Source organism: Pecten maximus, chromosome 15, assembly GCF_902652985.1.
Source record: "Pecten maximus chromosome 15, xPecMax1.1, whole genome shotgun sequence".
In the NCBI taxonomy this organism is placed as follows: domain Eukaryota; kingdom Metazoa; phylum Mollusca; class Bivalvia; order Pectinida; family Pectinidae; genus Pecten; species Pecten maximus.
In genome coordinates this window covers 19043888-19055998 of record NC_047029.1, presented here as the reverse complement: position 1 = coordinate 19055998, position 12111 = coordinate 19043888, and the positions used below count along the sequence as shown (strand labels likewise).

At 37.9% G+C, this 12111-nt stretch overlaps 1 protein-coding gene across 1 annotated transcript in view; it reads right to left on the bottom strand.

The window, feature by feature from the left end:
• Positions 1 to 12111, bottom strand: part of LOC117343094 (pneumococcal serine-rich repeat protein-like) — a 132481-nt gene that overhangs the window by 40397 nt on the left and 79973 nt on the right. Inside the window, exons 84-94 of the mRNA XM_033905392.1 lie at positions 11856 to 12056; positions 9589 to 9672; positions 9404 to 9478; positions 7684 to 8457; positions 5877 to 7499; positions 5157 to 5690; positions 4435 to 4971; positions 3492 to 3635; positions 2718 to 3062; positions 731 to 814; positions 552 to 626 (exon numbers count right to left, since the gene is read on the bottom strand). Coding sequence (XP_033761283.1) covers positions 552 to 626; positions 731 to 814; positions 2718 to 3062; positions 3492 to 3635; positions 4435 to 4971; positions 5157 to 5690; positions 5877 to 7499; positions 7684 to 8457; positions 9404 to 9478; positions 9589 to 9672; positions 11856 to 12056 — 4476 coding nt within the window. The remainder of the gene's footprint in view (positions 1 to 551; positions 627 to 730; positions 815 to 2717; positions 3063 to 3491; positions 3636 to 4434; positions 4972 to 5156; positions 5691 to 5876; positions 7500 to 7683; positions 8458 to 9403; positions 9479 to 9588; positions 9673 to 11855; positions 12057 to 12111) is intronic.

The following is a 12111-nucleotide window of genomic DNA, read 5'->3' as shown; positions in this document are numbered from 1 at the left end:
TGTGCTTGTGTCTCAAACTGTTTGAAAATATCTTGCTATGTATTTCGTACTTTGAAAAATAAGATTTTTTTCATCAAGTTATGTTGTTTACAATATATTCATAGCACATGATCAAAACGGTGAACGCTTTCTTGCTCATCTGTTGAATACGTATTTTCAAAATGACATTATGCCATGGAACAATATCCATTATCTGCTAATAAAGCTATAAACTGACAAAATAATGACTTGTAAGGACCGTATACATTGGTTTATATTCTTATTGTAGGCACTTTAATTATCGTATACCTATTCTAACCATTATCTTAGATAATAGACCTCCTCAATAATTTATTTCTCCCTACACTGATTAATCTTGGTGTTCACATGTGCATATATTTTTTTGCACAAAATTAGAATTTCTTCATTAAAGTATTTTATGAATGTAAAACAAGTAAGTATCAATTCATGTATCCCAAAAGAGAAGGATTTTAGAATACTATCCTTATTTCCGTTTTTAAGACAAAGAGTTTAAGATTAGCAAGTTGGTAAGATTAACATCAAAGTCCTACCTTGTGTGGTAGATGTTGTTGGTGCCACAGTTGTAGTTGGTCGAGATTGCATGGTGGCCGTTGTCGTTGTTGACCCTGCAATTAGATTTAATTTCATTGTTATATTAGATACTTTAGATGAGTAAGGCAGTCTTAATACATCAAGATGTGTATGTACATGGATTTGTATTTCTTCGTACCTATTGTTGTAGTCTTTAATGTCGTAGTACTCTCTTGGGTTGCACCAGTGCCAGCTGTTGTTGTAGATTGTTCCGTTTGCGTTCCTGTGATATAAATTGGATAATGCTCAATTAATTAAGATGATCATGTATCGGCAACAGACATATTGTTTCGTTGACGATTGTAGCAGACTGGCTATACTCCATGTATACAATTGTTAACAGTTGCACTCATAACTGATGTTTAATAGGATTATGTGATACAGTCCATATTATATGCAGTAAAAACATTATTAAAACCAATACCGGTGGTAGTTGGCTTTGTAGAAGTATTTGTTGATACAGTTGCAGTAGTTGTTGACGGAGGCGAAGTTATAGTAGTTTTTTTTGTTGTGGTAGAACCTGTATTTAAAATGATGAAATACTACATTTTAGTTGGACAGCTTTTTTTTTTACATATTTATACAATTAATAAATTGTTGTAAATGTTCTGTAAAACTTCTTAATTGCTTAAATGTATAACCGAAATCAGATATTGAAAACACCACGAATATTGCAGGTTTGAAATATTCACATATCACTTGCAGCGAATTTACCAGAAGATGGCATTGAGATAGTAGTCGTTTTACCGACAGTAGCTCTTGTACCGACAGAAGCCGACGATTGTGACGAAGAACTCGAAGTTGAAACAGCTGAGGTTAGAGGAGTTTGAAGAAGTTTTTTCAGCCGATTGGTATGGTGTGGGATAATTCATAAAGCGATATTTTTTTCATAAAATCGATTGCAATTAGTCAATTATGTCTACACGTTAGTAATTAACGTATTGTTTTATAAACAATCATATGCAATGTTCTTTCAATTTGTGATGGAAATGGATGTTACAGTACATTGAATTTTAATAATGTAAATTATTATTCATTTGTTCTTGTTACTGTTGGTTAGCGCTTATTCAGAATTATGTTAGTTTTGTTTTATGTTGATAAGAACCGAACGCTTTGTGAATCTCGTTTAACAAAAAGCTGAGGGAATATTATTTGATTTAGGAAATATATACGGACAGCTATATCTTACGAGTAGCTGTTGTTGTTGCCACATATGGCGTAGTGGATACTGAAGGTGTCGTTTGTGATGGTGTTGAGGACGCATACGTTGTTGACGTTGAACTAGATGTCGTCGGCACAGATGTTGTTGATGGTGTGAACGTTGTTTGTTTCCTAGTTACTGTTGAGGATTGTGTACCTGTAGTTGACTGTACACCGGATATTGTTTCCTCTGTCAAAACATCGCATTAGTTACGTTTTAAAACGAAGCAGTTTTTTTTTTATTCAAGACTGTGATGTAATCAAGAACCATAGCAGTGCTGGTTATCACTTGCACGTCTTATGTGATCTTCAAATGTATTTTTGTCCCTGTCTTACTGTATTTATGACTTAACATCACGTTTAATACACTGATATGAACAAGTATATCGATTGTATTCGTGTAGTTGGTTGAAATACTTCAATGGACAAAAGTTACTAATGAATTTCATGCTGCGCTACATTCTGTAGTTCATCAATGAATTGACGTAAAATCGACTTTGTTGAACATTGTTGCAACTTCAACATGTCAATGACATTACATGCTTCGAGTTGTGTCTACACCGGCTGACACGAAGCCTTTCTATAGTGTTTTCCCAAATTATGTTAGATTTGTTGATCTGGTAGATTGATTAATGACAAATAACATCAAACGATGCCAAATATGAACGTTGTTTCAGGAACGTCAATAGCATGTTTGTATGGAATTTGCATAAACCTAGGTATGTTATATACGAAACGAAAATGTCTGGACATGGAGTTTCTTAAAAGTATGTACAGTTATTTTGTGGTCAGATGTTGAATGGAATAACCATAAATACTTCATAAAAACAATAAATCTGTTGTGTTCACCAGTATCTAATTCACCGAAAAGGATTTTTTAAGACCTTAGAATGTGACTAGCGGTCATGAAGTCTATTTGACCTTACCGGTGACCTCTGTAGCTGGCGTCGTCACATAAGGCGTAGTAGATACCGAAGGTGCTGTTTCAGTTGGTATCGAAGAACCAGACGTTGTTGATGTGGCAATAGAGCTCGAAACATATGTCGTTGTTGGTGAGGACGTTGTACTGACAGGTGTCGATTCAGTTGGTGTCGAGGAACCAGATGTTGGTGACGTGGTAGTAGATCTTGATACAGATGTCGTTGTTGGTGTGGACGTTGTACTGACTGATGTCGTTTCATTTGGTGTCGAGGAACCAGAGGTTGTTGACGAGGTGCTAGAGCTCGAAACAGCTGTCGTTATTTTTGACTGTACACTGGATGTAGTCTCTTCTGTTAAACATTATATATATGAGGTTTCAAAGTTGTGTGATGTAGTTCGTTATGAATTGTTTGTGTTGTAATGTAATATATTAACCACTCTTTAGTATTCCCATTTTATTACCTTACCAACAGTAGATGGGCGCTTTCAGCTCATAATAGCTCTCTGGCGTATGCATAAAATGCATTACCACATCAATCATACATATTGCACGGATATATGTTTTAATTCTATCCAGATGAATTTTCATATTTTTTCTCTTGTTTTTTGTTACTATATATATATTTAACGTGAGTATGGATAAAAATTGGTAAGTCATCCAGGTAGTTGCGATTGCTCAATATCTCTAATGTAAATGATGATTAAAATATTTCAAGATTGAACAATACTTATTAATATTATCAATATCAAATAAAATATGTAATTAGCATTGAGCATACCCGTGGAAGTGCCATGGCTAGTTGTAAAGGGAGGTGTACCAGTAGAAACCACCGTTGTCAAAGTCATTGTTTCTGACGGATACGTTGATACAGTAGGTGTAACGGTTTTCGTTGTTTGTGAAGAAAATGAAGAAGGCGTAGTCTCTGAAGCAAATGCAACAATTGGAGATCGAATTGGTCATTTTCTATTATCAACTACTGAAGTATGTATCTGAATATGACTGGATCATCTTTAATTGTACAGTAAACGCTAGATGTGTCTCTCATAATAGTTTGACGTCTCAGTAGCTCATGAAATAATCCATCCCTTAATATTTTCTGTGGAGCTCCTGTTTTCGATATCAAATTAAGATAGTCTTTTTATATTGATCGATACATTAACTGCACTTTTTTGTTGAACTATAACAAATCAAATATATAGGAGTCACTGTTGTATAAAATCCATTGAAGAAATCCCAACAATACACATTATTTTAGATGTAAGTTACGAAAGCCGATCAAAAAAATTTCAATACAGTCTCTGTCGAGACAACCATTTTGCAAACTACTCGAGAAACATATATCAGGTGCGAAATAATTGCTTTTCCATTGAAGAATGTAAGCGTTGTTTTCAAGATTTGATGAGTATTCGAATTATCAGGGAAATAACCTTGACTGTATGTAGCAACATGGTAGCATATGTGCAATGACAATGCATTCTACCTGTAGATGATAATTGTGAACTTAAACGCATGACAATGACTCCTTACCGCTATCCAGTGTGATTGTAATCTTAACAGATGATGTAGTTGATACTGAAGATGCAGACTTCAACGCATGAAACAGACACCATACTGCTATCTGTTGTGATTGTAGTCCTAACATATGATGTAACTGATATTAAAGATGCAGACTTTTGTAGATTATATTAATAAACCAAACTGTATGTATACAAATTCCCTACCGGTGACCTTTGTGGCTGGTGTCGTCAGATATGGCGTAGTTGATACAGAAGGTGATGTGTAAGCTGGTGTTGAGGAACCAGACGTTGTTGATGCTGGAGTAGAACTCGACACAGATGGTGTTGTTGGTGGGGACGTTGTACTCACTGAAGCTGTCGTTTCTGACGGTGTTGAGGAACCAGACGTTGCTGATGTGGTACTAGATCTCGATACAGATTTCGTTGTTGCCGCGGACGTTGTACTCACAGACGCTGTCGTTTCTGACGGTGTTGAGGAACCAGACGTTGCTGATGTGGTACTAGATCTCGACACAGAAGTCGTTGGTGCGGACGTTGTACTCACTGAAGCTGTCGTTTCTGACGGTGTTGAGGAACCAGACGCTTCTGACGTGGTACTAGATCTCGTTACAGATGTCGTTGTTGGTGCGGACGTTGTAATCATGGAAGCTGTCGTTTCTGACGGTGTCGAAGAACCAGACGTTGCTGATGTGGTACTAGATCTTGATACAGATGTCGGTGTTGGTGAAGACGTTGTAATCACTGAAGACAGTTTTGGCAGTTTTCGTTTATTAATAAGAATTAAACGTTTTGTCAATCTCTTTTTTACTTAAAGATGATAATCTTAAATTGAAATATATTCAAACGGAATACACTTGATACCTTTAATGAAAACTGTTAGACAAATATTTCATTTAAGGAAAAGAATATGGTCAACTTTATCTTACCAGTAACTGTTGTTGTCGAAACAGATGGCGTAGTGGATACTGAAGGCGTCGTTTTTGACGGTGTTGACGAACCAGACGTTGCAGATGTAGTACTAGATCTCGATACAGATGTAGTCGTTGGTGCGAACGTTGTACTCACTGAAGTTGTGGTTTCTGACGGTGTTGAGGAACCAGACGTTGCTGATGAGGTACTAGATCTCGATACAGATGTCGTTGTTGGTGCGGACGTTGTACTCACTGAAGCTGTCGTTTCTGACGGTGTCGAAGAACCAGACGTTGCTGATGTGGTACTAGCTGTTGACACAGATGTAGATGTCGGTGCGGACGTTGTACTCACTGAAGCCGTCGTTTCGGACGGTGTCGAGGAACCAGACGATGCCGATGTGGAACTAGCTGTTGACACAGATGTCGTTGTTGGTGCGGACGTTGTACTCACTGAAGCCGTCGTTTCTGACGGTGTTGAGGAACCAGACGTTGCTGATGTGGTACTAGATCTCGACACAGATGTCGTTGATGGTGAGGACGTTGTACTCACTGAATATAGTTACGACATTTTTCGTTTTTATTAACAAAAAAGAAAGTTTTGTGAATCTCTTTTAACTTCAAAATGATAATATAAAATAAAAAATGTATTCAAACGGAATACACTTGATACATTTAATGATAAATGTTAGATACATATTTGATTTAAGGAAAAGAATATGGTCAACTTTATCTTACCAGTAACTGTTGTTGTCGAAACAGATGGCGTAGTGGATACTGAAGGCGTCGTTTCTGATGGTGTTGAGGAACCAGACGTTGCTGATGTGGAACTAGATCTTGACACAGATGTCGTTGTTGGTGCGGACGTTGTACTGACATAAGCTGTCGTTTCTGACGGTGTTGAGGAACCAGACGTTGCTGACGTGGTACTAGATCTTGATACAGATGTTGTTGTTGGTGCGGACGTTGTACTCACTGAAGGTGTCGTTTCTGACGTTGATGAGGAACTAGACGTTGCTGATGTGGTACTAGATCTCGATACAGATGTCGTTGTTGGTGCGGACGTTGTACTCACAGACGCTGTCGTTTGTGACGTTGATGAGGAACCAGACGATGCTGATGTGGTACTAGATCTCGATACAGATGTCGTTGTTGGTGCGGACGTTGTACTCACAGAAGCTGTCGTTTCTGACGGTGTCGAGGAACCAGATGTTGCTGATGTGGTACTAGATCTCGATACAAATGTCGTTGTTGGTGCGGACGTTGTACTCACTGAAGCTGTCGTTTCTGACGGTGTTGAGGAACCAGACGATGCTGATGTGGTACTAGATCTCGACACAGATGTCGTTGTTGGTGCTGACGTTGTACTGACATAAGTTGTCGTTTCTGACGGTGTTGAGGAAGCAGACGTTGCTGATGTGGTACTAGATCTCGACACAGATGTCGTTGTTGGTGCGGACGTTGTACTCGCAGAAGCTGTCGTTTCTGACGATGTTGAGGAACCAGACGATGCAGATGTGGTACTAGATCTCGACACAGATGTAGTTGTTGGTGCGGACGTTGTACTCACTGAAGCTGTCGTTTCTGACGGTGTCGAGGAACCAGATGTTGCTGATGTGGTACTAGATCTCGATATAAATGTCGTTGTTGGTGCAGACGTTGTACTCACTGAAGCTGTCGTTTCTGACGGTGTTGAGGAACCAGACGATGCTGATGTGGTACTAGATCTCGACACAGATGTCGTTGTTGGTGCTGACGTTGTACTGACATAAGTTGTCGTTTCTGACGGTGTTGAGGAAGCAGACGTTGCTGATGTGGTACTAGATCTCGACACAGATGTCGTTGTTGGTGCTGACGTTGTACTCACAGAAGCTGTCGTTTCTGACGGTGTTGAGGAACCAGACGTTGCTGATGTGGTACTAGATCTTGATACAGATGTCGTTGTTGGCGCGGAAGTTGTACTCGCAGAAGCTGTCGTTTCTGACGGTGTTGAGGAACCAGACGTTGCTGATGTGGTACTAGATCTTGATACAGATGTCGTTGTTGGTGCTGACGTTGTACTCACTGAAGCTGTCGTTTCTGACGGTTTTGAGGAACCAGACGTTGCTGATGTGGTACTAGATCTTGATACAGATGTTGTTGTTGGTGCGGACGTTGTACTCACTGAAGGTGTCGTTTCTGACTTTGATGAGGAACTAGACGTTGCTGATGTGGTACTAGATCTTGATACAGATGTCGTTGTTGGTGCGGAAGTTGTACTCACAGAAGCTGTCGTTTCTGACGTTGATGAGGAACCAGGCGTTGCTGATGTGGTACTAGATCTCGACGCAGATGTCGTTGTTGGTGCGGACGTTGTACTCACTGAAGAGATTGATGGCGGTTTTCGTTTTTATTAACAACAATCGAAAGATTTGTCAATCTGTTTAACTTAATGATGACAATTTAAAATTTGAATACATTCAATGGAATACAACTGAAACATTTAATGATAACGGTTAGACAAATATTCAATTTAAGGAAAAGGATATGATCAACTTTATCTTACCAGTAACTGTTGTTGTTGAAACAGATGGCGTCGTGGATACTGAAGGCGTCGTTTCTGACGTTGTTGAGGAACCAGACGTTGATGATGTGGTACTAGATCTCGATACAGATGTCGTTGTTGGTGCGGACGTTGTACTCACTGAAGCTGTCGTTTCTGACGGTGTTGAGGAACCAGACGATGCTGATGTGGTACTAGATCTCGACACAGATGTCGTTGTTGGTGCTGACGTTGTACTCACAGAAGCTGTCGTTTCTGACGGTGTTGAGGAACCAGACGTTGCTGATGTGGTACTAGATCTTGATACAGATGTTGTTGTTGGTGCGGACGTTGTACTCACTGAAGGTGTCGTTTCTGACGACGTTGATGAGGAACTAGACGTTGCAGATGTGGTACTAGATCTTGATACAGATGTCGTTGTTGGCGCGGAAGTTGTACTCGCAGAAGCTGTCGTTTCTGACGGTGTTGAGGAACCAGACGTTGCTGATGTGGTACTAGATCTTGATACAGATGTCGTTGTTGGTGCGGACGTTGTACTCACTGAAGCTGTCGTTTCTGACGTTGATGAGGAACCAGACGTTGCTGATGTGGTACTAGATCTCGACACAGATGTCGTTGTTGGTGCTGACGTTGTACTGACATAAGTTGTCGTTTCTGACGGTGTTGAGGAACCAGACGTTGCTGATGTGGTACTAGATCTCGATACAGATGTCGTTGTTGGTGCGGATGTTGTACTCGCGGAAGAAGTTGTTACTGTGGATGATTGTGTAGTTTCCTCTGTTAAAACATAGCATTGACGGATTTTGAGAGATGTATGATGGAGTTCAATAGTCTAGAAGGTGTTAACCACTTACCTGGTTAATGCAAATGATTTATTTTAGTTCTAAAGTCATTATATATAGACAGTACCTGTATAGCACTCATTTTCAAATTTTATTTAAAAAAATGTGTTTTCAGTTACACTCAGTGTTGTATTTACCTGATCTGAATGGCATCTAATACTCTCTTCATATATCATCATATGTAATTTGTACTCAATGTCTTTATTATGTTTGCCTATCAGTGTGTACTTTTCTTCGCATGTGGGCGAGCGATATTTCATTTCTTCAAGATATTTAATAGGGGTATATTTTGAACATATCACAAAAAGTACTGATACACATTTACTTGCAGCCCCTACTGTTTGAAAACAAGCAATTCATTCCGTATTTTGACAACGGAGAAAAGGGTAAATATTTTCTTGTTCATATATTAAACACGTATTACCAAAATAGTATGATGCCATGAAAGAATATTTCAATATACGCAGGATAGATGTCAATCACTAACATAAATAATAAACAGTAAGTTTTGTAAACATTAGTTTAGATAATCATAGTGTGCACGTGTAACTATTTTATGAATACCTATTTTGATTATAGTTTAAGATAATGTAATTTACCAATACTTCTTTGCCTGTATTGACCAATCTAGGTATGCACATGTGGAGATATTTTGAAAACTTTCCCTCCTGTTTTTTTTTCAAATGATAAAATACGAATCATTGCTCCTTTATACGCATATTACTGGTTCCAAGACGTTTCATTCCAAAGTTTTCCCATCATGAAAGTGTTGATCAAATCCCATTTATGAATACTAGATTTTAGATTATTGACTTTATTTCTGTTTTTCATTGAAAGATATTAAGACTAGGAAGTTGATTGCATACAATTCAAAGTCTTACCTTGTGTGGTAGAGGTTGTTGGTGCCTCAGTTGTAGTTGGTCGAGATGGCTTGGTGGCCGTTGTCCTTGTTGACCCTGCAATTTCATTTATTTTCGTTGTTATAATATATACATGTAATACAGAAAAGCAAGGTATTTAGAATTAATGAAGATGTGACTGTACATGGATATGTATTTGTACGCACCTTTTGTGGTAGTCTTTAATGTTGTTGTACTCTCTTGAGTTGCACCAGTGCCAGCTGTTGTCGTAGATTGTTCCGTTTGTGTTCCTGTGATGCAAATCGGATAATGCTCAATTAAGGCAATAGCGTATATATACAGAACTTTATACTCCGGCTTATAATACTTGTATCAGCAACACACATATTGTTTCGTGGTCGATTGTAGCGGACTGGCTATACTCCAAGTATATAATTGTTAACAGTTGCAGTCACGACTGATACATATAAACTATATACTATTACTATATGACTTATACTTCTCGCAGTAGCATTAACATATTGTCTTTCACGATAGCAAAGGACTTGTTTTACTCGAATTGTACATTGTTAACAATTGTGTTTAGGCTTATGTTTAGTAGTAGTATGACTGTGATACCGATCGATCGCGCTATATTTGTCGCATCCAACGACTGTTCAATTGATAGTAAGTGGTTTTAGGGTATGTAAATCGATGCAGATCCATTTATATGTCATATGATGCCTTCATATTGTTCATAACATCGTTCTTTTGTTTTTGTTTTTGTTTTTGTTCTTGTTTTTTTTTCTTGGCAACATAGGATTTCCTACCAGTGTTCACAAATAGGTATCCAGATTAATTTCGCAAAATTTCTCTGTCATCCATAGGGGATGGTATTTATGTTAACCTCTAGAGTACGTCGAGTCACATGTTCTTGCAACATGCAATGGCGTCATTACGTCAACAATGCAATCAAAACACGTCAACATGTGCTGCATCGCAATACTGAACTTTGCGTAAAGAGAAAAATGTGTAATTGTTGATGGGAGTAGTATAATCTTCCTTACCTTCAGCAAATATTTTCGAATGCCTAACCGGAGGCCAGATGGTAAGACAACCAAAAATGTCACCCAATGATTTGGAGATTTTTCTGTCATATTTTCCAGAAAGGGGCAGATTATTTTGTTCATCAAATTGTATAGAAATGATTCCTTAATGGATTAGATAGAAAAAAAGACAAAGCCTATATAAATTTTTTTACACAATTTTGATTGTTAGGTAAATATTATTTCGTGTCATAACATACCTGTGGTCCGGATAAGTTTCAAGAAATTTAGAAAATTATAACAACAGTGCATGTCCTATGTAACGGGTTCGATGGGGGAAGATTACGTCTTTGTTTGTGAGGCATGAAGTATTGAACCTCTAAATGACCACCTTTCTTCCGTGAACATTTGAATTTTAATGTATTTACCTCAACTGAGTGTCAAGAAAATTCTTTTAAAAAAAGTGTATTTAATTAACTTTTAAAAATTGTAAATTTAGACAAATGCTTGATAATTTTAAGATCATATATATATAAGTATGCTATAGTAAGTATTGTTTTTACAAGTGCAGAATTGAAAGGTGGCCTTTAAAATATTTTCTAGGACAATTCAAACGTAGTTTTTCTTCAATATTAAATCTACGTGATCTATAAAAGTGTTCGTAGTCATATTAGGTACAAAAATCATATATACGTACAAAATAAGAAAAGAAAATTAACGATTTTCGACTCTTGACCATATTTCGAATATCCCATTGCTCCTGTGGTTGTCTGGCTCGGTATGAATACAATTGATCTCCTTCCATTCAAGAATTTTATGAATCTAAATTAATCAGTATCCAGCGATACAAACGGAAAATGAATAATTTTAAATTGAGTATCCATATTTTGGTTTTGGAATACAATTAAATGAAACGCAACAAAGTGATAACTCGGTTGCATGAATTTTGGTTTTCTCATCATAACTTAGAATGGCACCCTTGCTATTTTGTATTTTGGAAAGTCTGTAGTGTTCATTTAGAACTCAAATACATGTCGAAACTAGAATTTATCTAAAAAGACGACAATACCAATCGTTGAACTGGTAAAGGATGATGATAGTTGCGTTTGTTGTGTTTGCGAATATGTACTGCTTGGGTGAAGCGACGGTTTTTGTGTAGGACTTCCGGGTACCAATGCTATGTTATCGCCATGTAACCCGTTATCATTGGAAGGCAGTTGTACATCTTGATGAACATTTGTTGTTTTTGGACCGTTGCCATTAGTGGTGACTTGTATCGGCTGATTAACTTCTGTCGTAGTTATTTGTGATGATTGCACTAAAATAATGCACACATTAATCATTTATATTCTTCAGTGTAACAATACCAAAATATATGGACGATTCTGATCACAAATGTTTTTGGCAAATTGCGATGGTAAGCAAAACAGATGATATTCATTCCTTACCGGTGACCTCTGATGTTGTTGACACTACAGATGGCGTAGTAGATACCGAAGGTGTTTCAGTTGGTGTAGAACCAGCAGTTGTTGCCGTTGACCTAGATGACGTAGGTACAGATGTCGTACTTGGTGCGGACGTTGTTTTCCCCGTAGTTACTGTTGAGGATTGGGTGCCTGTTGTTGTCTGCACACCAGATGTAGTCTCCTCTGTCAAAATCAACACATTGATTATGGTTCATAGCTGTAGTATGCAGTTTTTTAT